This window comes from Marmota monax, unplaced genomic scaffold (genome assembly GCF_021218885.2).
Source record: "Marmota monax isolate L192 unplaced genomic scaffold, Marmota_monax_Labrador192_F-V1.1 WCK01_AAM20220418_F8-fsc00104, whole genome shotgun sequence".
Taxonomy (NCBI): Eukaryota; Metazoa; Chordata; class Mammalia; order Rodentia; family Sciuridae; genus Marmota; species Marmota monax.
In genome coordinates this window covers 4,342,067-4,369,891 of record NW_026693836.1, presented here as the reverse complement: position 1 = coordinate 4,369,891, position 27,825 = coordinate 4,342,067, and the positions used below count along the sequence as shown (strand labels likewise).

At 42.8% G+C, this 27,825-nt stretch overlaps 1 protein-coding gene and 1 long non-coding RNA gene across 2 annotated transcripts; both read right to left on the bottom strand.

Moving 5' to 3' along the window:
- Positions 1 to 27,457, bottom strand: Endod1 (endonuclease domain containing 1). Its single transcript, XM_046462374.2, has 2 exons — positions 27,064 to 27,457; positions 1 to 1,238 (listed from the first exon to the last, which is right to left on the bottom strand). Exons 1-2 carry the CDS (start codon positions 27,361 to 27,363, stop codon positions 36 to 38), a joined length of 1,503 nt encoding a protein of 500 aa, XP_046318330.1. The 5' UTR covers positions 27,364 to 27,457; the 3' UTR covers positions 1 to 35.
- On the bottom strand, positions 23,393 to 27,052 carry LOC124105231 (uncharacterized). The gene is made up of 2 exons (XR_006855670.2): positions 26,560 to 27,052; positions 23,393 to 23,674 (listed from the first exon to the last, which is right to left on the bottom strand). It is a non-coding gene; the product is annotated as an uncharacterized LOC124105231 (long non-coding RNA).
- Positions 27,458 to 27,825: the final 368 nt, after the last annotated feature.

Sequence of the window (27,825 nt, the reverse complement as noted above, 5' to 3'; positions counted from 1 at the left end):
TTCACTCTGACTAGATACTATTTATTTTTTGAATTCTATAACTCCCCAGAATTGTCAAAAGTAACCTTGTAGCCAATCCGCTTGAAAACACTAAAAACAACCTGAAATAGGCCACCCATAGTGCCAAATGCAGTCTCAAACAGCAGAGCAATAGTACCACCAATTCCCATGGCAATATCCTTGCACACGACTGGAAGTGCACCCACAGTGTACACAGGGAAAGTGGCTATATCCATAAGGACTCGGAGAGGGATACTCAGAACACGGCAAACGGTCTTCAGCAGACAACAAAGGATCCGAAGAATGGCTCTTATGACCTTGACCAGGACCTTGAGCACCTTCCAGGGTATGCTCACCAACTCTTCTCCAATAGCCAAGAAGTATGAGATGATAGCCGAGCCCAGGCTGTAAAGGCAACTTTCTATGCCATCAACCACCTGCTTGGTAACATACCACAGGAAATAGACAGTGTTCTTCAGGATTTCCACCACAAGATAATAAATTAATTGGAAAAACATGATGAATGGGGTAGCAATGAAACCTATGAGTTTTCCCAAAAAGCTACTACTTCCCTCAGGTGTCTCTGGAGGCAACAGGGCAGACCTCTTGCTCTTGGTGCTGGGGAGGGGACTAGAGCTTTCTTGAGATTGCACCATTCGCTCCTCATCCTGGACTTGATTAACCATTTCGAGGATCTTTTTCATTTTCTCTGTGTCTTGCTCAGTCCCACCACAGTTGTTCTGGAAAAGCTGAGGGTTAAATGGAAGCAGTTTCTCGAGGTCTTTCACCATCACATCTTCGATGATGTCACTGTCCCCGGTATGCTTGACAAAGCCCATGGCCCAGCCGCCTCCAGGGGCAGCACAACAGGCTGCCAGCCAGACAAACTCAGGGATAGTCACTTTGTCTTTAACTTTGCTGCCTGAGGGCACTGCACCTGTAATGATATACAGGTCTTCCCCGTTGCCACAGTGCGGGATTAAGGCCTGGTCCACCAGGCTGTTGAGATTCATGTACCATCGTTCTTGGAAGGACTGGGTCATGGGAACTGAATTTGTGAGAGTGAATGTGGCCATCTGGAGATCACTGCTGAGGGTGAAGGGGTACAGCTGTCCTCTTTGATAAACAGAATCAAGGTAATCTGTATTCAAGGCTTGCTTGCTTCCCAGATTGTTCACAGAGGTGATGGCCTCGGCCTCATTCATCACCTCCTCAAGGCTGCTGTGGGGGTCATCGATCTGCAAGAAGAAAACAGATGCTGAGATGCATCCCCATCCAGAGCAGAGGGTACACAGTTGGATCATTCCACTAAGACTCTGGGGAAGTCCCTATTACTCTAACATTTCTAAAGCTGAGTTTGGAAAGACTTGGTGCTCAGATATACATACATTGCATTCTAGTATTTCACAATCCTGGAATTTGAAAGCATCCTTCAAAAAGGTTGTTTTCTATTTTACTCCTTGTATGTCTCCCCATCCCTGATCTGCAGCTCCATGCCCTCACTCACACACATAAACACACAAAGCTGTGGCATCTTTTTTTTTCCCCCCTAGGAATGAACCCAGAGTCTTATACACATTAGCACATGCTCTACCACTATGTTACAAGCCAGCCCATGGCATTCTTTTTGAATCTCCTCAACTTTTAGGAATTTCATAGTTCTTTTTGGAATATTTCCCCATGAGATTCAAAGTAATTTTAAAAACAAAAAAAAGAAGATAATAGATCTCAAAAGGCCCATAAAAATCAGAAATGCACTCAAGAATTATGTCAATGCTGCCTGCAATTTAATGCACAGGTTCCTCACAAATACTTACAATTTTAGGATGTATCAAACCACTGCTGTAATCAGACCATTTAAACCAAATGGGAGGAAAACATAATTTGTTGTCAATTATCAGATATCAGACAAAGCTCAAATTCAAATTAGACTAACTGCTGTTTGAGATCAGGATTAACCAAGGACTATATTTTTATTTCCCAAATTAGACTGTAAATTACTTGACATCAGGGGCCCTGTACAGTCTCCATAGAATCCAGCTCAAGGCCTGACACACACAGTATCCAGCTAAAGGCCTATTCTTATTCATGTTCAGGCCCTGAGATGCTCATCATTGCAGTATTTATAATAGCAGGTGAGAGAACAAATCCACATTTGCAAAAACAAGACAAGTTAAATAAATAATGTTATATTCATCAAACAAATATCTCAAATCCATTAAAATGCATTTATAATTATGGTAAGTTTACAGTGGTAGGAAACTATATGCTATGATGTTGAAAGCAAAATGAAAAATATAAAATTCAATGATCATAATTTTTTTAAAAAAAGCCAAAAATATGCAACAATAATCTTTGGAAGCAGATACAAGAAGCCAACAGTGGTTGTTTGCTTCTTGGGGATGCAAATGATGTTTTTTTTTTTTTTTTGTTTCCTCTTGATGTTCTTGTTTCCCTCTCTGTACTTCCCCTACCTACATCAAACCATAAATTATTTATAATATATGTAATTTTAAAAGGAAATCAACAAACAATTAAACTAATTAAAATAATTTAATGCACAGGTTCCTAGGGAATTGACTCCCTAGTACTGGTGTCACTCGCTAAATCCATCATACAACCCCCCAGTGTAATCAAAGCCACAGGAATTGTGTTGTACCTCCCATCTGGGCACAGCACAACCCCACATTTTTCCATCTCTGCAGTGGCAGGTGCAGGCCCTCCCTCTCATACATGCTCATGTAGGGGTAGGGAGGGCAATGGATGAGTGATTTGTCTTGAAACAGGAATATCTGCTGAAGCCTAATGGAGTAACCCACAGGTTGAGCTACTCACTCACTCCACTCTTCCCCCAGTCTTAGATGGAGCAATGATCCTAGACGCTCTCCACTCCCACCACCTCCCCAGTAAGACAGAGATAAGAAACTCATTCATTTTGCAAATCTCCTATCTCTGTCCAGCTGAAAGATATACCCCAAGGAAATATTCACTTCATTCCTAAATCATGAGATCAAGATATGGCAGAGTTAAGATCCATGGGGCCTTGGGTATAAGATGGTTACTAGGGCATTCTGACTATATTTAACCTGGTGTAATGTCTTCAGCTGTTCTAGGGGAACTCTGGAGATGGTTTCTGAATTGGAGCCCTGTGACAGAGCAGAGGCAGCATTGCCAAAGTGCCTTCATCACAAGGGCCACCCACTGGTGAAATGGTGCCCACAAGAATAGTTGGCCCTGGGACCAGAGCAAAGACAGGGATTCTTGGATGAGGAAAGGGAAAGAAGCAAAGTGAGGGAGGCAAGAGGAGAAAGGGGAAAAATAGAAAAGGGAAGAAAAATGGGGGGGGCGAGGGAGGAAGGCAGGCAGGCATGTAGTATCCTGTTCTTAGGCAGAAACCAGGATACTGGGTTGACTCCCAAACTGCAGAACATGATCTCTGGGTTGCTACAGTCAGAGGAGGCTGAGTTGGGTACTTCTACATTCTCTCAGTTCACTTGGGTTCATGGGGCTACAGATTTCTTCTGCAGTCATGCACCTAGCAATCAGGTTAAGACTCTTGCCGAGGTACCTGGGAAGGTCAGGGCCCAATTCCACACTGGGCCCTGTGTGCTCCTCTGAGCAGCCCTTCCTATGAATAACTAATGAAACTATATGTACTAGACATGTTGGAGGTAGAAAGCACATCTTCCTTCCCCTTCCCTCTGACTTTTTCAGAACCCCATATCCATGATCACTATATTGTTACAAACCCTAGATTTAACAACAATATCATGTCAAAAATAGAGACAGAATGCCTGGATAGTCTACCTACATACTAATGTGGGAGGTGTTGGAGACTAATATTCTTTGAATTATACCTTAAATATTTTTAATACAATATACAGAAGGCGTTTTGAACTTACTTTTCAGATGGTGAAACTAAGACACAGAAAAATTAAGTAACTTTTTAGTCATCCAATAATGATCAGCAGGATTAGGATTTGAACTGGGGTCTTGCCTTAAGCATGTGTCACTAAGCCATACCATTTCCCATCATCTTCATGGACATAGCTCTACAGTTTCCTCTATCAGAAAGTAGGGGAAAATGACCACACTGTCTGCAATTCCATCTTCTCTCTAGAAGTAGGCACTGTTCCTGTTAGCACCTCCCTTGACAGTTGCCCTTTCCTTCTTCACACCAGCAAAGGTAACACAGAAGAGCAAGCCTCTGGGCACAGTAGACCTTCTGAGGAAAAATCAGAAAATCAGTCCCATCACAATCTCCTCCACTCCCACTCCACAGGGTGAATTAAACAGGAAAGGGACTCTATGTAACCAAGGTGACCTAGGTAAATTGTATAGCTTAACGGACTCTGGTTGGTGTTCCTTAAGACCTTCTATTTTCAAGGAACAAAGACTCATTATAGTTTCTCCCTATAATGATGGGTTCATTAGAAGGATAAAAGGCACAGAAACCCAAGAAAAGTTTAAATAACAGGGTCCACAAAGACCCAGGAATTGTGGTGTACCTCTACTGCTGGAAATAGAAATGGATTCCAGGCAGTGCAAGAGAATTTGGGCAGAAGGTGTATGCTTGAGACTAATTAGACACTACTGCCTGCCTTTGAGAGACAGTCACACTTGACCTGTCAGCCGTCCTCTTTCCCTCCCACCTGGATTTGCCCCCTATTTCTTCCTGCACAGCTCTTTTCTTCTCCAGGGCTGCTTCTTACACTTGATCGCTGTTCCTTCATAATCTGAGCTTGCACAGGGACCACTGTGCACTCTCTAGCCATTTGACATATCATTAACCTTCCATTTTAGCCTCTTCTGTTACTTAATTTCCTACTTAAATGCTAAAAAGACAGAGTCTGATTTCCTCAGCTCTTCTTTTCATACCAGGCCATGACAAACAGGCTGTCCTTGAGTCCAATGCCCACCTCTGTCCATCAGCCCTGTGTTGGGTGTTGGAGAAAGAACTTTGGTGGTCTGCATAAGGCTGCTCCTCCACTGGGAACCCTGGTGGTATCAGCACTGTAGACTTGGCTTGTCTGCTCATGGTCCTAGTGCAACACACTGAAGGGGGCAAATTAATGTGTATTTCACTACAAAACTAAACACAAACTAAAAACTAGGGAAATTTCCCAAGGTTTATCTAATCCAGTATTATATCTCTGACAAAAATTATATTAATGTTTTATAAGAAGATATGCTGATCTTCCATAAGCCTTCTATTCTCTCTTTGGAGAACCTTCTTAGATATACATCAAAGCCTCTCTATCCTTTCTGTGTCATATCCTCTTTTTCCCATTTTAATCTCATTATCTCTCTATAATGCATTCTAGGTGAGTTCCTCAGATATGACTTCCAATTCACTGGCTCTCTTTAGCTATGCCTAGTCTTTTTTTTGTGTGTGATGTTAGGGATTGAACCCAGGGCCTTGTGTATGCAAGGCAAGCCAATGAGCTATATCCTCCTCCCTATGTTTAGTCTTTTTGACCTGTTTATGTAGATTTTTTCCCATTTCAATGACATTTTTCTTGTCTAGAATTTCTATTTCAAATTATTTCTCTCTAATTCTTTTTAACATTTCATTAGTTTAGACACAATTATTTTAAAGTCCCTTACAATATTTTCTATTTTATTTGTTTTTTCAGTTTATTTTGTCGCTTCTAACCAATTGTCTGATTTCAAGGTGGTGGGTATTTACAAGTGCTCTGCAGTTTTTGTTGCTGGGCTTGACTTCACAAGAAGCCCAGGGTGTTCTGTTGGTGGTGGGTGGGTGGGACAATAAGATTACTTATTGCAGTTGACTCTTGAGTTATCTTCCCAATTCAGGGTTTCCACATGGAGAAGGCAGTGCAAATCTGAACCCACACAAAGGGAAGGTGCTGGCTTTAGGCTTAGGTTTGGAGGGTGCCATGTGTACACTCATGACATGGTGTAGGTAGCTGCTTTCTATAACAACCTGCGAGTCGAGTTTTCCTGCCTGGTTCACCAGTGCTGCAGCACCTTCCCAGCTCCCAGCTCCACCCGTGAGCTCAACTCCAGTTCCATGTCATGCACATGGTATGTGGCTTTGACTTCTGTCCCCAGGCATATCAGAGACCTAGTTCCTAATGTCTTTGTGTTTTCCCACACATAACTTTGCCTATATATTTCTTATATTTATGTCATCAAGAAGGAATTGCTTAAGTAGGAATTTAATTTTTTTAAATAATATATTTTATCCAGCATTTCTGTGTGTTTTCAGTGGGAGAAAAAGAATTCCACATTTGTTAGGCCAGATGTCTTAACCATTGTCCCAGACTTAAGTGTCTCCTAAAGTATGCCTTTAAATTCACTGTAGATTTATTATCCCAAAATTTATCTACTTTGCTTAAATCTCTCTCTTTTTTCTGTTTGTAGACTACCTCAAGATAAGTGTTTAGAATAAGCAGAGCAGCACTTCTCGGCACCTTTACTGATGGTGCCAAGAATGTTATAGGCTGAAGTCCTTCACCAAGGGTAGGATACAGGGACTCCCAGACCTGCCCTAAGCCACAATGGCCAATCTATAAACAATTTGATTCTGTTTTCCTGCTAACTCTTCTGCATTATCTACTACTTATAACTCTTTCATCTGTTCATGATGCATTTCTATTTTCTTGGAATTTATCTCCATTGATTTTATATTTTGTAACATGGAATCATCCACCAAAATTGGACACTATATTATGAAGCCACTTTTCCACATCACTTATAAAATGATATTAAATCCCAGGAACTTTAAATACCCTACTAACTAATCTCCATTGAGAGAAATGCCTGTTAAAGCTAAACTGCCCTCTGGTTGACATCCAGTGTTTTAACATATGACAAAACTTTCTTCTGATTCCAAGATGACTGATATTCTAATGTAGCAGGAAATAAGGGTTGGGGCACCAAGATCTGGAAGCAACAATATTAATGGCACCATGGCCCAGAGGAATAATTCCCAAATTCTGAGTCCCGAGCACAGCAAGGCTTTTACTTTTATAAGTAAGCAAGTTTTGGGTACATCAAGGCAAAGGAGTTGGTGCAATTCTATTAGAGGTGCACTCTACATTTGTTACATGGGCATATGCTTGTCAACAAACCTAGGGTCTCTTACCTCATACAGCTTAGAGACTTTTACTGCAGTAAGCCTCAAGGTGTTCTGTCCCTGCTACATTGTTTCCTGCTTCTGCCACTTCAGTTATCTGTTATAGTTACCTGTTAGCAGCTGCTAGCCTCTATGGTTAAATGTCAGTAAGGAGAGCTGCTGTGTTTCAGCACGCAAAACTACAGCTTGTCAGCTCTTCAACTGCTTAAGTTTCCATTCTGTCTTACCATGATAATACCTTTGTTAAAGAATCATGTGAAAGAAAATCTAAATAAAATTAGTAAGCCAGCTCCCCATCATTAATATGCTCACTACCTTCTACAAAGCAACCGAGCACATGTTGATAAGCTCTTGTTTTCTGAGGGATGCCTGTGTGTGCTTGTGACTAAAATACCTCCCTAAGGTATGGAGACTTGATTTTTAATGGGAATAGTACTTGACAAAAACAGTCAAGTATATTCTTTGCTACTGTCACTGAAAGGACAGATGTATTTTTTTTCTATGCTTTCTACAGTCATAGTTTAATGATCTGGTTATTGCAATTACAGTAAATTACTGACAACTCTGCTCCATAAAGATAAAAATAGACCTATGATGTAAGAAGTAATTTCAGATTACAATTTTTGGATTATACCTGTCCTTTTGCAATCTTAACTCTTTGGCTTCCCAATGGAACCTCTGGAGGTAGGGGAACATACAAAGCTCTCTCTGTCTGATCCACCTCCTGGTGACCCAGTCCCTCTGGGCTGCTGATGTAATTTGATAGAGTTGCTGTATTTAATGGAAATTTTTTTTTCTAATCTCAACATGTTAAGTAGGTTTTAGAAGAATGAGCTGTCCCCATTCCACCAGCCTCATGCTCCATAAATAATCTTATAATAAATTCCTTTTCAAATTTAGTACCAAGAAAAACATTGCTTCTGTAAACAAGCTAGTCTGTTTTCTTATACCAAATAGTAAAAACTATTTAAACCCATGGGGTTTCTTTTTTGTTTCAGAATTAAATGAAGGGAGACATTCAATTTGGGGGATAATATAAATGTAATATTTAACAAATGGGATAGAAATTTGAAAAGGAATACTGGAGGGGAAATAGTCGTCAATATTTATTAAGCCTATATTATATGTGCCTAGCACTATAGAAAGAAGCATTGGAATTGGTAATGATAATAAAAGCCAACATTAATGACTTCTATCTGCCAAATACTATGCTAAGAGCTTTACATGTATTGAATTAGTAAGTGACTGAGCTAACTCATTCCCTCATCTAAACATAACATAACAACATCTAAACATAACAACTATGTGTTATTAGTATCGCCTTTTGATAGGTGAGGAAACTAAGGGTCATCAAGATTAAATAACTTGCCCAAGGTCACACAGTTAGTATGTGGTGGGATCAGAGTGTGAACTAGGGAGAAGGAGCATGGGAGGAATAGAGGAACTCTAGATAGGGGAGAAGAATGGGAGGGGAAGAGAGGGGGCATGAAGTTAGAAATGGTGGTGGAATGTGATGGACATTATTATCCAAAGTACATGTATGAAGACACAAATTGGTGTGAATATACTTTGTATACAACCAGAGATATGAAAAACTGTGCTCTATATGTGTAATAAGAATTGTAATGCATTCTGCTGTCATATATAAATAAAAAAATTAATTAAAAAAAGTATACCCAATAGCTAATGTTTTATATTCCTACAAATACATCTTTATATCAAAGAGTGTCACATTTATTTATGGAAAGAAGATACAGATACAAAGTTAACTAGAAATTCAAGAGAAAAACAACAGCATAATAAAGGTTATATCCAACACTAAATAAATGATAGGGGAAAAAAGAATATAATTTCAGTGGAAGGAAGAACATAATGATTATATTATGAGAAGACTTCTTGGGAAGAAAAAAAAACCTGAAGGAAGACTTGGAGGATGTGCTAGACTTTGATAGATCTACTGAAATCAAAAGGTCAGTAACAGTTTAGTAAGATTTCTACACAAAGGCTTAGAGGCAGGAACAAGCAGCCTGAGAAAATAGGATTCACAGTAGGAAAAGTGCAAGGTTTAATTAGAAACAACTGGACAAAAATTCAGAAAATATTGTTGCATCCCATTTACTCTTCACATAACCCAGAAGGTAGACATTATGACCATGTGCATTTCACACATGGGAAAAAAGAAACTCAGATAAGGGGCAGCAATGAAGTCATCCAAAAAGTACATGGAAAAGCCAAGACTCAAGCCTCGCTTGTCTGATTCCAAAGCTTCTAACTGTATGCCTGTAGCAGCATCAGCCAAGGAGTAAACTGAGAACCACATGTGGCCACCAAGAGAAGACAAGAGGAGGCAGGATGGAGCTGTGAGGATAGTAACCTGGTGTCATGTCAGAAGTAAAGACAGGAGAACACTTTGACCAGAGCCTGATCAACACTGTGTGCCACCTCCCACAGTGGGGAATCAGAAGGATGGAAATAAAGGCCACGACTCGGATGACTAGGGATCAGTAGTGGCAGGGCTCAGCAGGTAGAAGTGAGTGGATTTTGGCAAAAGGAGGCTACAGAGTGGACCTCTTGTTTGGGAAGTCTTGGATAAGAGCAGGAGATCAACAGAAACTTGGCTTGAGAGACAAGGTTTTGCAGGGACAAATGAAAGGGCCATTGGGAGATTGAGGTTACTTGACTCTGTGCACAAAGGAGCATCTTAAAGCTGATTCTTGAGGCTCTAGAACAATTAGAGGGCAATGAACTGGAGGAGCAGGGAGCATGAAGTAGAGTGTTGTCCCCAAAGATTGCTGGGCTGCAAAATCCATACAAAATCCATACAAACCTCATGAGCCAGAGTCACACAGTGTAGATTTGCCATGGGAAGTTTGTCTCTGAGGAGGGAAAGGAGTTACTTTTTGATAATGATCCTCAGAAGCACAAAGATGGAGATTTGGGGCTTGTCAGCACCAACGCAGCTCACCAGCCTGCTCCACTCCTCTCTTCCATCCGCCCACTCTTTCTAGCTCCTCTAAGGCTAGAATCACACCACCTTCAGAAGCATATTCTTTGACATACTTCAGAGACATGGCAGATAAAAGGGAGCTTCTCTGAGGAGTTAGGAGTCCCAGCCAAGATCTCCAAGATCAGTCAGGTGACTGTGCCATGGGGAAACAAAATAAGTGCAGCCCTGGGAATAGGCAGAGGATGACAGAATGTCCCAAACACAAGAAAGTTCTACAGAGGGCTAGGACGACTTGGGGGAAGAGAGGGGAGAGAAACTCTCAATGTGCTACTAAGGTCAGCTTTAAAGAACACACACACACACGTACAATAGGGGGCTTGACAGTCAAGAGAAAAGAGCTATCAGAGAGTGGGGAAATGAGTGTGCTAGAGTGAGCTCCCGTGGGTTTGCTCCTTGTATTTTTACATACTGAAGCCTCCTCAAGGGTTGGGATCATCTCTTGTATTTTTCTGTCTGCCTAACAAAGGTCTGCATGAGGTAGGTTCTTGGAAGATGATGATCATAAAGGCAATAATGGAATAAGAGGAGCGGAGAATAAGGACAAGTATATGGGGAACACATTGAAAGGGGCCAGTGTAGGCTGAGGGGACTCTCTTCTGAGATCATGGAAGGAGTAAAGGGTAAATGAGGGGCTGGTATTGGCAAATTCCTCAGGATGTGGTGGTCAGCATCTGCCATGGCAGCCAGGGGGCCTGAGCACAGGGAGATTAGGGAAGATTTTGATCCTCCTGAGATCACTGTGCCAGGAAATTTGCAAAAGAGGAAAGAAGGGCTGCTGAGAAGAAAAGAGGCTCTGGGGAAGTCAGCAGAGATTGGTGGGGCAGGGCCAGCTCTGCCCAGGCCAGGGCTTCAGCTTTTGTACTTTTTGTGCCCCTGAAATGATTTGTAGCTCCGAGATAGTGGCAGAGGAAGAACTGGTCTAGGTGCTGTGGTGGGTATGCAATATGGGAACTTTGTCAATGCAAACAGATTGAGGCTCCAGACCCAGGTGGACAGGGGCCAAGAGTTTCAGGTAATAACTAATGGCACTACTGACGTGAAGGGACTGAGCAGGTGCAGCTGAAGAGCAAGACAGGTTCAGAGGAAAAGGAAGGGGAGAAGGTTGGGAAGAAGAAGAAGTGCATCAGCAGGAGGAGGGGCCAGGCATGACCCTGTGGGTGGTAGGCAGCTGGCATGAGTGCAGACAGAGCCCAGGAGCACAGGATGCAAGTGAGTGGGCAATGTCAGAAGGATGACTACCGAAGACAAAGGCCATGGTGGTCTGTCACTGCATATGTGTATCCATCTGTCTGTCCCACTGAATTCAAGGGTCAGGACTAGTGTCGGTTTGTTCTGCTCCCACACCTGGCAAGATGGCCCAGCACATTAGGAAGTAACTGGCATTTGTTAAAAGATGATCTCACTGGATTTCCACAACAATCTTCTGATGCACACAGGATTTCCTCCAATTTGCAGACAAGACTCTACTTCTGCCCCATGATCTACCACATGGAAAAGGTGGTCTTGATGAAGGATCATCAAAGCAGTTATTAAATTTGGCAATGAGTCACCATGGAGAGGGTGGAGTTTCCTTCCCCTGGAGAATTTTAAGCTGAGACTAGATAAGCACATGCAGGGGATGAGTCAGACAAGATCCTGTGGTCAGGAGAAGACCAAGTGAGCCCCTATCTAACGAACTCTGTGGGGGACAAAGAGCCTGTTTCCTTTGGGGGTTATTTTATTTTTCAACAAGATAAATAATAGGATGAACTGAACAATGGATGTTCCAATTTTGTTTCTGTGTGAATTATGGTGTGTGTGGATGCACAGAGATATAAGAGATACTATCACCTCTGCATCATTGGATAGACCTGAGAGCCCCTCCTTCCAAGGAACCCTAAGTAAAGTGGATGATCAGAACATCAGATAATCTTATCAGAGATGGATGGGGGCATAAAGATCCTCTAAGGTCACATGGTATAATAAACTAGGCCTGAGATCTGGGGAAGTCCAAGGAGAACCTCCTTACCATGGAAAATACTCAACCCAGCTAGGGAAAGAGCTGTTTAAAAAAAAAAAAAAAAAAAAAAAAACCACAAAAAATCAGCACAGCTGATTAAGACACTGGAGGAGGAATAAACCAGGAGGCCTTTCAGCTCTCAGGAAAGCGTATCCCAACCCACCCATTTAAGAAAAAAAAAAGTCATCTTCTTGGCATCTAAAATATTCTTTATCCTCTTGGGAACAGCTTTAGACAAATTATAGACAAATTAGAAGGATACTGATCCCCCCCACCACCTTTTTTTTTTTTCTTTTTTCTTTTTTTAGGACATAGAAATGCAGAGCTTTTCATTTCCTGATTGGCCCTCTGGCTCTAAGGATTGGCACTATGGACTGCTGGCTGGTGTCTCCACCTTCCTCCCAGTGAATCACCTTCCTCTGGGCTCCCAGGCCACACACACCTTCCTGCTTTGGGAAGAATGAGGCCTTTCCAGTGCTGGCCTGAGGGGTGCACATCCAGGGGAACCCAGGGGGTGAACTATGCGGATGTAGACAGAGGAAGGGTATCCACTTCCATCTGAGACTTTTCTTTTTCTTGAAAATTTGAAACATTAAAAAGAATCCTCTTTTTTTTTTTTTTTTTTTAATGCACCAACTCTAATTTGGCAATAAAATCCACCAAGAAATCCCTGAGGGTAGGCCAAGGGGGGCCACCAGGATAAAGAGACTCCCCTCCAGGGGGACTCCTCTGGCTGCTCCTTTCACAGTGAGTTTCCAATGCAGCCTAGGAAAAGGCCTTACTCCTTTAAGACCTTTCCAGAGGGCAGAACCTTCTCAGGTTACATCATCCTGGTCCTCTTGGGTTTCCTTCCTCATTACTCACAAGAAGTCTGTTTTCCACTTTGGATTCCACTTTCTTTTCCAGAGCAATTATTCTTAGTATTTACTAGGTGGAATAGAATTCAGAAAAGTCAGTTAAATTGAGAAGTCTCCATTTCTAATTTTTTCCACCTTCTGAGTTCAGACAAGACCAAAGGTTCTTATGCCTGGCTGCACATTAAAACTACCTGGAAGCTTTAAAAATACCGTCAGCCTCACCCAAGCCTCTTAAATCAGAGTAATAAATAATAAAAAGAGCCCCACCAGGATGGTTTTAAAGTTACCCAGGTGATTCTGATATGATTCCAAATTAGAAGCCACTGGGCTAGGCCTTTGTCAGATTCCCATTTATTGCTCTTTGATGGGATAAGTCACTCCTTGACAGCCACTACAGATAATTAGCAATGTCTCCTTAAATCAATGATAATCAAAATTCAATTTGTATCAGAAGAATGCTGGCCCTTGTTAAACATGCAGATTCTTGTACGTCACAACAGAGTTATGTGCAGCAGACCTGGGGGTTTAATCTAATATGCATTCTAACCTCTACCCGAGGTGGCACTGATGAGGGGTTGGGGATCCATGAGCCCCACAATGAAAAACAAAAGTTGTAATCATCCTGGGGAGTGCCCTGGCTGAGCAGTATCCACAGATTGCAAGGGCTGTGACAATAATGCCACAGTAAGGAGAAAAATACTGTAGGCCATATGGATCATCCACCTATTAGATTAACTAATAATTTGATCATATAACTTGTATAAGCTGCGCAAAGCGGCACACTCCCGTAATCCCAGTCACTCCGGAGGCTGAGGCAGGAGGCTCACGAGTTCAAAGCCAGCCTCAGCAACATCGAGGAGCTAAAGCAACTCAGTGAGACCCTGTCGCTAAATAAAACACAAAATAGGGATGGGGATATGGCTCAGTGGTTGAGTGCTCCGAGTTCAGTTCAATTCCCAGTACCAAAAAAAAAAAGTATAAATATGGATTTCCTGCCTTATTCATATATGGACTGAAAAGTCCATCTGTGCTATTTATACTCTTTTGAACTTTAACATCTTTAACAGTATCCTACAGTAATAGTCCCAGTTAATGATAAACTGGTACATTCATGACCCTTCCCCCAAATTCCTTCAACCTCATCTCTCAAACCTTCTTTTATATTCAATCTAAACAGGTCATTCCCAGCTCCCTGTCATGCCACTTCTGTGGATGGAATGCCAACACTCCTGGTTCCCTCTGTGCAGTGGTTCTGCCACCACTGACTAGGGGTGCCTTCCACATTTCTTCTCTGCTACCTAAATCCTCCCCTGGGTGTTCAGATTGAGCTCCAGGCTCTCGGTTCCACTGCACTGTCTCTTTTGCTTTCAAGATCCAGACTCCTCAGCCTTGCTCTGAGTACTCGGAGGCTGACTTCCAGGACTGTATCATCTGAATTCTCTTAAAGGTAGGAAAAGAGAGAGAGTCTTGCTCATCCCCTTCCTGCCTGGCTGTGTGGTTTCTCTGCTGCCACAGTTCTCACCAAACTCCACCCCTCACAGCTTCCCGCCAGTGCTAGTCCCTAGGCAATTGACCATATCTTGCTGGCTCTTTCAGTTCTCTCTAAATAGTTTCTTCATTAAATTCCATTTTTTAAACTATTTGAGTTCCATCTGCTTCTCTAGCCAGGATCCTGGCTGATATAAGCTCAGTGAAATCTTTTCCATGGTCCCAACTCTCCCAGTCCTGAGAAATCACATCGGCAGTGGAGTTTTTCTGACATGATCTCTGAAGACACATGACCCCTCCTACCCACCTCCATGCCAGTCACAAGCAATGGCCACTCAATTGGTCAGCTACCATCAGCCTGGCTTTTCTCTAAGAAACTCAGAGATGAACAACAGTCAGTGAAGGGTGCACAGACTCCAGAGACAGCTCAGAGTTGGCAGCAAGGCTGACATGTGGGAAAGCAGAGCTGTTTAAAAGAAAAGAGACAGAAGGAGAGTGGGCACAGGACCCGGAACACTCTGTGACCATTTTTTTTTCTAGAAGTTTTCCGGCTCTGCTTCCTTTGAGAACCATCTCTTTTCCAGTGCCTGTATATTTTACAGGGCTATCTTAAAACAGCCCTGCCCTTCACCTGATTGGCTTGGGTACATGCATGATTCATGTATCAAGAAGCCTGAAATATGGGAGCCCTATTCTTATCAGAACCCAGTAAGCCCCTGAGAGAACTGGGACAAGGGACTACGAGGCAATGGAACCTTCTAGATAATAGGATTCAAACTGGGGAATAAATGAAGAGACAAGTTGTCTTGGTGCCAGAAGTCTGGAAGCAGATCAGCAAGACATCCCAGGGAACAGAGAAGGAATTTCTACCAAAATTTCCAAAAGAGAAGAGTTCAATGGATAACAATAACAGGATCATGCAGAGCAGCTGATTCCACAGAAAAGGCTTAAACCAGCCATTGTTAAGGTGAGCAGGAGTATGTAAAACTAAGGGCACTTCAGCAATGTCTATGGGTCAGCCCTGGGAGTTTGGCACACGCATCCTGGTTGTGTCTAAGGCACACGTGGTGTGGGAAGAGAAGGTTACTTTTTTGTTCATTAAAGTTAACGTTACAATTGAGTGCTTCACACAGTGTAGAGTGACCTCTGCACACACTGCCTCACTGAATCTTCCTCGAGTCTCTCTAGGATAGGGACAATTTACTAGCCCCATGCCACAGATAGTGAATTGGGCTCCCTAGCAATCTGATTTAGTACAGAACACCAGTTTAGAGATGTAGAGATCTGTCAACTCTACCACTTACTGGCCTTGTGACTTTGGACAGACCAGTGATTCCCTGGGTATCTGAGTTCTCTTTATACGAGGAAAAGGATAATGCCTCTCTCTGCAAGAACACAGGAAGGAGAAAGAGGGCTGCATCGTTTTGAGCCAACTGTAAGTTATATATGACATATTCTTGGAAGAAAAATGTGATGAAGAAGACTTTTCATTTGAAGTCCCCAGGTCTTCTATTTCTAAATTAAAATGCTTAATGAAATAAATTATTTATGTGCAAACCCATCCATTAATAGGGTCCCCACCCTCTCCAAGTCCATGAGTTGACAATTGTTTAAGGAGTTTGCTTATTGTGGTCTTACAGACTTTGATAACTAGAATAAAGAGTATGAAATAGTACATGTGTCTTTAGGTAGGTGGGATGAAAATTTCTGGAATGTTTTATATATATATACACACACTGAAGACTGGCTATCTGTGAGAAGTGGGATCTTTTATATACTCTAAAATGTTCAAAAATATTTTTACCATGAGAATGTTACTTTCATAATCATAAAAATATAAATATCATAAATAACAACCACCACCACTATAATAAAAAGTTTAGTTGAAAATTGTCCACAGTTCAACATCTAAGATTATAATAGAAACAGGATTACTGTTTAGCTTTCAAATGTCACTTCTACTATTAAGTGCACATTTGCCAAGTGTCCAACATTCAATACTTGTTGACTGTTATTTACATTCTAAGCACTATTATGTAGCTAGTTGGCAAATGAAAGCTCATGAGCCAAATCCAACCTACCACCTCTTTTTCATAAGTAAAGTTTTCTTATGTTGACTGTGGCTGTTTTTGTGCTAAAACAGCATAGCTGAATAGTTGCAGAAGATTACATAGCCTGCAAAGCCTAAAATGTTTGCTATTTGGCATTTACAGAAAAAGTTTGCCATGCCCTATTAGATAAGGAGGATTCAATGATGAGCAATGAGAGTCCCGGCCCTACCTTGATGGAAGTTATGAGTCTATTCAATTGGCACAATTAGTTACAGAAATAGATACGTAATTGCAGCATACAGGCAAAGTGTTAGGTGCTACTGCAGAGTAATAGGGGCAGTTGACCTAGGTGGGAATACCATGAAAAACTACAAACAAACAAAACCCAGCAGGTACAAAGGCCCTGTGATGGGAGGGAACATGGACATTTAAAAAAGAAAAACAAAGAGAGAGAGAGAGAGAGAGAGAGAGAGAGAGAGAGAGAGAGAGAGAGAGAAGCCACAGTGGCCAGAGGGAAAGGCCTGACAAGCGTTTTCTCCAGAAAAAGCTGGAGAGGGAATGGTGGATCATTCTGGGGGCAGACTCTGGAGGCCATGATAAGGAGATGTGTCTTTTTATCTGGAGAGAAACAGGGCATTCTAAAGGGTTTCCACAGAGGCACGGGAGATGCAAGGAGATGGATGTTAGGATTTCTCTAGCTTCAGAGTGGAGAACAGCCAGAGGACAACCAGGAGCGACAGGCTACATCAGCAGGAGGCTTTGCACAGACTTGATAAGAGATGAGAGGAGCTTGGATTTGAGAGTAGAGAGAACAAAGATTACAGAAGTGAATTTGGACCAACTTAGGTGCAGAAAGTAAGGTCATTAACTATCCAAAAGAGTCCACATGTTCAAAGGAGTTCACTGTTATAGTGGGTACCCTGGTGCCATATAAAATAGAAACATCCAAGAATGAGAAAATTTGTTTTGTTTCATGAACTCTGTTGTTCTTTTTCTATGCTTTTTGCATTCCAAAACTGTGGCCGTTTCCCTATGTGGTCCCTTTAATCATGCATCCTGGTCCATTCAATCAACAAATTTGATTTGGATCAATTCCTTTTCTTGTTATTAACATTAAGATAATGGCAAGCAGATTTCCAAAAACCAGACTGTCATTTCACAAACACGGGGAAGGCCTATTTGACAAGCTGCGCTGAAGTCAGGATTAAGGACAAAGGTAAGAACTTACAAAGGTGGAGGACTTAGGTTACTGCAGTCATAAAAGAAGAAAGAATGTTGGCACTTTCACGGGGGGCACTTTCACGGGGGGCACTTTCTCGGGGGCAGGGGGTGGGAGGATTTCTGAGTTGGAGCAAAGTCCCTCTACCGTTGTCCCAAAGTAGAACTCACTGCATCACTGGGTCATAAAGTTTCACAGTGGTTTTACTTCCCTGAGGAGCCTATCTGGTGGCATCAAAGGGCTCCTGAACAGACTGAGGCTGAAGGGTGGATGAGTCCTGTGCCTCTGCTGAAGAGGTACAGCTCGGGAGGGTATGGTTGGTCTGCACCCACCTCCCATGTCAGTGGGCATTCAGTCAGGAGCTGGGCTCTCCTCAGTCCTGTACCCTATGGCCAACCTAATCGCCTCTCTACACCCTTCTGGATACAAGACCGCATCCCCACCCTCTCATCTCTGTCATTCTCACTGAGACTAGAGAACAATACTTGTTGCTCACAGAGCATAGCTAACATAGTTTTTAAATGATCTATTCCCCCTTTCTGAATCTGGTGCCTTATGCCTTAAGGGAAATGTCTGTATAGGACAGATCATAGGAAGTGCTCAAGGTGGATAGAAGAGAACAAGACTGCACAAGCAGGCAGCAGGCCCTTTAGTCCAATGCAATATTTATTGAATCTGCAACCCTTTCAGGCACAAAGGATGGAGTCTGTGAGCCACTGACGTTCTGTGGCATGTGGCTGAGGCACTGGGAACATGCCCTGGCAGTAAATAAAAAGGTGAACTTTCAAAAAAAACTTTGAAAGTTTCATTTAAGAGTTAAATAGGGGGCTGGGGATGTGGTAGTGTGCTCACCTGGCATGCGTGCGGCCCAGGTTCGATCCTCAGCACCACATACAAACAAAGATGTTGTGTCCGCCAAATACTAAAAAATAAATATTAAAATTCTCTCTCTCTCTCTCTCTCTCTCTCTCTCTCTCTCTCTCTCTCTCTCTCTCTCTCTCCTCTCTCTCTCTTTATAAAAAAAAAACAAGTTAAATAGGAATTCACCCAATGCATTAACAGGTTTGGTAACAGAGGCAACTCAGGGTATGCTGTTATCAGACAGCTCCTGTTCAAACCCCAACCCCTTCTTAGCTGTATGAACATGGAATAATAACTTAACCTCTCTACCTCTCTATGCCTCACTTATCTCCTCTGTCTAGGGAGGATAGCCATACCCTGTATTTCCTATGGTTGATGTGAAATTACACATGGGAAAAAAAATCCTAAAAAAAATTTCTGCTACACAGTGAGCTTAAGTCTCTTACCTGAAACCCCAGTTAATACCTGAGGGTGTCTCACATTTAGCCTATCTGAAACCATACTCTCCTTCCACTTGGAGCTTTATTGAGGAATGACTGATATATAAAAACTGTACATATTTAATCTGTACAATTTGATGCTTTTTGGACATATGCAAACACCCTGATGTCATCATCACCATCAAAGTGACAGACACCTCCCAAGGTTTCCTTGTGTCTATTCTCCATTTCCTCTTTTGTGTGCATTTGGTACATTTAACATGAGATCTACCCTCTTGACAAATTCTGAAGTGTATAACACAAGCACAATTATACACCAGAGGCACATGCTGTACTACAGATCCCTAGAACTTATTTGTCCATTGTCACAGTGAATGATAGTTCCCCATTTCCTCACCCTCCAGCCTCTGGTAACCACTATTTTGTTCTTACTTCTATGATCAAAGGAGTTTTATGATCCTCCTTTATAAAGCCTCATCTTATTCACAGAAATTCCATTCTTTTGGCTATGTGAGCCCAACCCCTTGAGTCATCTGTGACACCTCCCTTTATCTCCCCACAAAGATTCTTGGTTCTTTCAAAAGACATCCAGAACTACAGAGTCACCATCCTGCCAAACAGATTACTACACCTTGGTCAAGCCACCATTGTCTCTTGCCAGATTACTAAAACCCCTAACTGGTCTCTCCACTTCTGTCCTCAATCCCATAAGTCTGTTCTTAATACCACAGCCAAAATGATTCTATTACAATCTAAGTTAGATCAGGTCAAAAGCCTATGCTCAGAACCTTGCACAATGGCTTCCTGTTTCACAGAGGAGCAAACAAATTTCTTACAAATTGTCCTACGAGTACCTGAATGATCTGCCATCCCTCTTCCCACCTTTCTGACCTCATTTCCTGCCACTCTTCTCTTTTATCCTTCTCTAGCCACACTGACCTCTTAGTTCTTCCTCAAACACAAGGATCACACAGACCTCAGGGCCTTTGCCCTTACTTAGTCTTCCTTCTACCTGAATGTTCTTACCCCAGATATCTGCATGATTGGCTTTGTCACTTCTTTCAGATCCGTACCCAAAAGTTGCCTCCTCAAAGATATCTTCCCAGGAAACATTTTTAAACTTCACCTTTGCCCTGATAGCTTGTATCCTCTTTCCTTGCTTTATTTTTCTGTTTATCATTTAAAACTATTTAACATGCTAGGTATGTTTTTTACTTGTTTATTTGTCATCTGAATCCTCTATGAGTTACTAAACCCCATGATAATAGGTAATTTTTTTGTCTGCTTCACTGATCTATTCCCATTGCTAAGTATAGTGCCTGACACACAGCAGAGGCTCAATAAATATCTGCTGTCTAAATGAGATAAACAACAGAGAACCCAGGGCTTTGTTAAAGCTGCTGACTGTCCCTGCTAACTGAAGGTCAATCAAACCTCAAGACAAGGACCTGCATGCAGTCTTCTGTTTGTTCTGCAAAATGAAAGGTACTCACGTTTTCAGTTTTGATTAAAAATATAAAATGCTCTCAGCTTGACTTGACTTCTTTTGATTGAGCCACACTTCTTTCAAGCATTGGGTCAACAAAACCATGACTGGAATACTAAACAGTACTTCTGTTCTTGGTTCAGCCTATGAATCAGTTTCTTTTATTTCTCCTTCCTTTCTATAGCCACAGAGATATACCAGCAGGCAGTGCAATATTGCTATGATAGATGTAAAGTTTTGTGGAATATAAAGGTAAGTAACCATTCAAAGGATATGAAATGCATGGTGGAGAAGGAAAATTAAAAAACCAGTATTCTTGGACAAAAATTCTAGGAACAAGACCAGACTACCAGAAATAAGAGCTACTGGCAAGTGGAAAAAATTTTTTTTTTCATAGTTTTAAAGTTGAGAGAGAGAGAGAGAGAGAGAGAGAGAGAGAGAGAGAGAGAGAGCGAGAGAGCACAAGAGAGCAAGAGAGAAATTAGAAACCCAAAGAATAAAATCTACAGGCAACTAAGCTAACAGCAATCTGAAGCTGGGATTTTCAGAATGGTATATAGGGGTGAAGTCATAAATCATCCCAAGAACTGGATTAATTCAGGAAAATAAAAATAAAAGAACAAATCCAGTTCGTCAGTTTGGATTCAGGCATTTTAACTGCAAAGAAGCATGATAAAGAAGAAAGAGCTAAAACCTTTGCAATGGGTCAAAGCTCCAGTCTGGATTCTGCCATCCAACAGCTGGGTGACCTTGGATACTCGACTGAACCTCCAAGAACTTCAGATTCCTAAACTATAGAGCATGGATCATGATACCTAAAGTCATTATGTAGATAAGTCAGGTTGTGAAGACGTTCACATATAGTAAAGGATCAATAAATGATATTTCCTTTCCTGGATTGTCAAAATTTGTTTGAACCCAAAGAATAGGGAATTATCAACACTGATCTTTTTCCAAACAAAATGTCCCTAAAACATTCTGCCAATAGGAGGCAAAAACCTTAACTTGCTCCTGAGCATGATCTGTGAGGGAACGCCAAATTCAAAGACAACAAAGGACAAAAAAAAAAAAAAAAAAAAAGACAAAGCCAAGAAAAGAGAAAAAAGCAACGAAAGGCAGCAGGAGGGACTGTTCTCTGCACCACAGAAGAAGGGGTGAGTGAGTGACCTTGAACCATCCTCTAGAGCCAGGTGCTTCCCAGTCTTACCCAGACTCAGCATAATAGACCAGAATGCCACTGCTCACTGATTCATGACAACACGCTCTTCATTGCTTGAGACAAAGGGGGCAAAGATATCTCTGGTAACTGGTTGTTGCTGTTTTTTCTTTTCTTTTCTTTTCTTTTTGTTTTATATATTTATTTATTTATTTTTTAGTTGTTGATAGACAACTATGTGTGGTGCTGAGAATCGAACCCAGTGCCTCACACATGCCAGGCAAGTGCACTATCACTGAGTCACTACCACAGCCCTGTTTGTTTTTTAATCACCTAATTCTGTCTACCTATCTGTTCATTCAACCTTTTGCTTAATAATATCTCTCACCATGCATTTTCTGAGCACTTACAGGAATGAGGGACATAGGTCAAGCATCTGAGATGATACACAGATAAATGTTTTGCATTTTAGGAGCATTTTGTAGAATTGCAGCAGTCACCTATCTACTCCAACATTCTGTGTGCGTGTCTATTTATCTGTCTGTATATGTCTACCATCTGTCAGAGTAAGATCTTTGAAAAGTATTCAGATTAATATTTATCAAGACCTCACTATATTCCAACTACTATGCTTACATGTTATTCTTGTTGAGTTGTCACAACCACTCTATAAGGTAAACATTGTTATTATCTTTAATAAACCAACTAGAAAAACAGGTATGGAAGAATTTAAAGTCACATATAGCCTGTAATGGCACAGCAGCAGTCTGAATCAAGTGTCTAAATAGGAAGTAAGAATCAGTATTGTCTTGTTCACTGCTTCCTTACACAGAAATTTAAGTTGTGATGTCTTCTATGTATCTGTCCTCTGATGTGATGAAGAGATCTGAGGTTTAGAATCCATTAAAAAGTGTTTCTAAGTGTTTCAGGGTGTGTAAGCAAGAAGCCATTGATGGAAATTAGAGATCAGGGACTTAATCAAGATTCTAACTTGTGAAAACTTTATATGCATTTACTGAGACTTGAAATATGACCTTATTATGCTCTCTAGGAAAATGCTTTTTCAGTTGATCAAAATATCCTCTTCACTCTAGAAACACTGCAACTTGAACAATGTTTATGCTTTCAAATATGTGCTCCCATTTGTCCTTTGATTTCTGAGAAACAGAAATGGATTTGAGATTAGGATTCTCATTTAAAAGATGAAAATTAAAGTCCTAACACCACCAATGTAGTGGATCCATTGTGAAATCGGAGAATACCCATGATGTATAAAAAGAGCAGAGGCCTAAGAGCAATTAGCCATGCATTCAAATCCAAGCCGCATGACCTTAGATACCACAACTAGCTTTCTGCACCAATTTCCTGTCTACCTCACACATCTACCTTGCAGTATTTTGGTAAGACTGAATAAATGCACACTGTTATTACTGAATATAAGGCCAATTCCTTCTAGCATTCATATTTAGAAAATGATAAGGCCTTATATTTTGTTTTCTGGCATGAATGTACTTAAGAAAGGCATCACGGAAAGGAGCTGAGCTGAATGGTTTAAAGTCCCATGCATTAATCAGATCCCAAGTCTCAGGTTCCTGGAGACCAGAATGAAAACCTTTCAGCCCATCTCCATCATGCCAGATGGGAATACATCTCCTATCTCTTTCACATCTTATCTATATTTTCAAATTAAAGGTGAAATTCCACATAAAACCACAACAGGCGCCTGTGGTTTTTATTTATTTATTTATTTTGGTTTCTCTTTAAATTTCTGTTCCTCAGGTCTCTTTTTAAACTCCTACAGCGTGAGCAGACATGGGATCCTGTATCCAATGCCAAAGGACTGGTATGCAGAGAAGAGATCCAAATCATTTGGGATAACTCCAAAGGTCAGAGCAAGGACTGATGGGGTGGCCTTTGAGGATTGTTCCAGCTCTGCATATGGAACATGTATGTAACAGGGGCCGCTGGCCAGTCACAGGGACAAGCTTCTGAAACAGGAAGCTCCTTGCTGAGAAAAGACAAGCAGAACATCTTACCACTGCCGCCTGATAGATTATCCTAACTACTTTATTCTAAACAAATTCTTTTATTTAACACTTATTAAGTGCTTTCTATGTGCTAGGCACTAGGAATACAATAAGCAATAAAATGCAGTTCTTAGCCTTCGGGGCTCTGGCTGCCAGGACAGATAGATAAGCAGGTAATTAATTATAAAATGCTGTAAGTTCAAAATTGGAGAAATTATAAGAGAAGTGAAGAGTTGGGCCTGACTCAGGAGATGGATCCACAACAGGTGAGGAAATCTTTCTGGATGAGGAGACCCAATAGCAGAGTCATAAAGATTGGAGCAGGGAGAGGAAGTAAAGGCAGGATGGAGGAAGTATACAAAGAGCATTGAGGGCAAAGGGAATCAGCAGTAGCAAAGAAACAGACTGGCAACAGCATGGCTTAGGAGAAGAGCTCCAGGCATCTTGGGCATAAATGTGAAGGTGAGGTGTGGTAAGAAACAGGGCTGGAGCCAGAGTCAGAAGCCAGGCCATGCAGGGCCTTGTAAAGGCATTCTGCAGTTTGAACTTTGTCCTGATGATGTCAGGCAGCCAATACCTTAAAGGTTTTGAGCACGAGTAATAATTTTCTGTGATCTTTGATTTAGAAGCTTTTTTCAAAGGGGAACTGCGGGCCAGCCTTGAAAGCTGCTGAGGATCCCAGTGTTTGTGCAGCCCTGCCTGGCTCATCAGCACTGGGCTCCTTTGCTCACCTGCCTCTTCCTCCCCTGTCTGCTGGGCCTCTTCGTAATGCTGACCTCAGAAGAAGATGATTTGGGAACAAGGCAACTTGGCACTATAAATTGCTTGGAAGCAGCTAGAAGTTCATACTGAGCCCTGAGCTGCTCTCTGCAGTGGGGACCTTGGCTGACAGGCAGGTCTCAGGTTTGCTGCAATGCGCTCTGTAGTCCTCCTGAACCTCCTTATCGCCATCCCTCCCTCTCTTCTTTCCTCCCTCTCTGCCCGAATGACCTCAGGGTGGAGGATGGCACAGGGAGCCTATTTATCTTGCAGGAAAAAGCATCCTGCAGTTCTCAGCTCCCAGGCCATTCTGATCTCCCCAGCAAGGTGGGTACTCTGGCCTCCAATACTTTTCAGAACCACTGTACATCTCATCTCTCAACTGCCATCTGGAACAATTTCTCCTCCCTCAGCATCCTCTTTTATCTTTCCAATCCCAACCCTCATTACCACGCCCAAGGTCTCTACTACCTCTGTGACAGTCCTCTCCACTTCCTCTCTGCCATATCATGTCCCTTATGACTCCTTCAAATACTTTATAAACTGCTCTGCCTCCCTAAGCCTTCCTTGATGACTCCTTCCTACCTGGCCCCTCCCTTCCATGATTTCCCTGTATTCTGAGCACCTGAGTACAGGTGCTCACTTCTACTGGTTTACCTGTTCCAACCACTCCCAATAAGCCCTGAATCTGCCTATGTTGCTCATGTTTCCTCAGTTTTAAAATGTGTTCCTCCTCATCTCCCTTCTGAACTTTACCTTATCCTTCCAGGAATAGCACAAATGTCATCCTGACTCCAAGGCTTTGCCCCCTATCACTTAAAAGACAGATTAAATCTAGTAGGACTTTGTTTACCTTTATTAAATTATGGCTTTTTGCTTATGTCACAGTAACATCTAATTAGACACCTCCCTGAGAACTTTATCATTTAATCCTCATAACTACTGCTAATAACTAGTGTTATTATCTCCAAGTTAACTTGCCCCAGTTTATAGCCACTCAAGGGAGGAAATAGGATTTGATCCCACACTGTGTGTCTAATCAGATGCTACATCACCTCTCCGTGCAGAAAAACCCACCTACAAACTAGGAAGCCCTTGAGTTCTGGAGTCATACATTGAATATATCTAGAGTTTCTCTGGTATACTAAATGTCTGGCATACAGCAAGTGCCTACTAAATGATTTTGAATTTAACTGATATTTGTTCAGCATGCATTCCCATGACTTCGTACTGTGTACACTGCATCTGCAAGAGATCCTCAAGAAGAAAGGATCAGGCCATCTATTTTCTTTCTAGGCCCACAATCACAGTACATAATAAGGAGCTGGAGGTCACATAGTATTCGAGCTCTAAGTGCATACGTGGGGGACACTAATTTTAAACTAAAATGTCTTAAGAATGTACACAGTCTTTTTCACATACCTGATTTCATAGGTCCTCAGATAAAATTGGTGAAAGGACATGGAGAAGGTAAGGAAACCAGATTGCAGATTGCTTGAGACCTGGCCAATATCTCAGTGCTAGAAACATCTGAATGAGATTTCAACCCGAAGGCTCTGAATGAGGAATCTGAAAGCCAGTTGGCTGTTCACCTGGTACTAGGCAGCTATGGCCATCAGGAACTGAGGGCTATGTGACAACTCTCCCCCTGGCAGCTCTGATGGGGTGAGAGGTCAAAGCCCAACAGGACTGAATGTTCTGGAGAGGAAGCCAACGGACAGAGGTGAACCAGGATGTGTTAGGCACAGGCCAGCAGGTACTGAGGGCCTCTTGGCATGTTTGATCACTATCACCAGACAGAACCACATGAAAGGTTACATGATTCCCAAGTGGTCTGATAATATAGATGTAAAGAGTCAGGAAAAACTGGTTTCTCCTTCCCAGCAGTTGGAGATAATCAATGTTTCCCTACCATTTGTAACTATTCCATGGCATTTCTAAAAACTCATGCCTTTATTTTATTGTTCTAATTCAATACAACTTCAGATCTAATGTACTCACTGTTGCGTGTAGAGGGAAGCATTTCTACACTAGGATGGGCTTTGAAGAAGCTTTCCTTAGAAGAAAAGGTAGTGACAGTCTAACCACAAGACCTGCCAGATCTTACCAGCTGGTAGGTTATCAGAAACTCTTCACCGGCCTGAGCATCTATCTTCTCTTCTGTAAAATGGGTATGAAAATGCTCACCCAACCCCAAATGAATTCTGAAGCAATGACATGAACCCAGGCCTGTGAGTGGCCCTCCTAAGCTTCCCGCGGATCTGCACGGTCTCCTAGGTTTTGGTCTCACACTCCACGCTACTCAGGAAACGAAGGAGACACTGCAGAGGTCTGCGCCTAAATGTAAGGAGAACCACCTCCCCAGGGCACCTCCCTCCCCTGCGGCTCTAATGAAGGCTCGAAGATCGTCAAGCTTTTATTGTAGCTTCGTCATGGGTGAGGCTAGTTGTAACTACGCGGGCGCAATGGGGTGGATCCGAAACCCGGGTCCAAGATATCAAAGGCGTGAAGGACTGCCTTTCCTGGCACTGCCCCTGGCGGTATGACAAAGCCCCCCCCCCTTGGAGGCTGGCCCAGGCGCCCCGCCCGGCCCGGGAACCACCTCGCTTACCTGCGGCTCCACCAGCCAGCGCTGCTCCGCGCTGCCAGGCGCGGGACGCGCGGAACGGAATGCTGAGAACACTGGGATGCGATCGCGGGTGTTGTATAGGGTGGCAAAACGCTCGGAGCCCTGGAAGCGCTGACAGATCTTCACGTGGGAATCGGCAGCCAGCCCCGCAGGAGGGGTCTCGGCATAGAAAAATTTGTCGCATTCGCCAAAACCAGCTTCTTCCTCGCCCACAAGCCGGCCTTCCAGCAGCCCCGCCAGGGCCAGGAGGCTGCCCAGCGCGAACCAGCGCGCGGTGCCCATGGCGGCCTCTGAGAGCGCGGCGGGGCGGCCGCGAAGCGGGCTCTGCGGGCTGGGCTGGGAGCGCGCGACACCGCCGAGCAGAGCTGGGAGGGGAAGTCCAAACCCGGGCGCCGCGCACAGCAGAGACAAGAAGGGCGGCTCCAGCGGTGGGGGCGGGCCGTACAAAGGCCCCGCCCCCTTTCTGCCTCCTCCTTTGCGTCCGAGAAGATGGCTGCAGAGGCTCAGTGGAAGCACCCCAACCTACAGAGGCTGGTCACCTGCCGCCACTGCCTGGGTCTAGCATACCAGGGGAATGCGCACGGCGAAGAGTGGAAGGTCTGAACGGGCTGGCCTAGTCCGAGGGGCTGGAACGGGCTGGTCGCCTAGGCGTGATGCTTAGAAGCCTTCTGATCAAACGCGACCCACGGGGCCCCAGGGATGCAGAAGGGCGGCGTGAGATGCTCTTGGAGCTCTGGCTCTCTG

Bases quoted from the DNA above. Each gene is read 5' to 3' on its own strand.
- Endod1 (XM_046462374.2), bottom strand. From the start codon at position 27,363: ATGGGCACCGCGCGCTGGTTCGCGCTGGGCAGCCTCCTGGCCCTGGCG. The intron at 1,239-27,063 runs GTAAGCGAGGTG...TTCTTCTTGCAG, and splicing joins GCTGGCTGGTGGAGCCGCAG to ATCGATGACCCCCACAGCAG.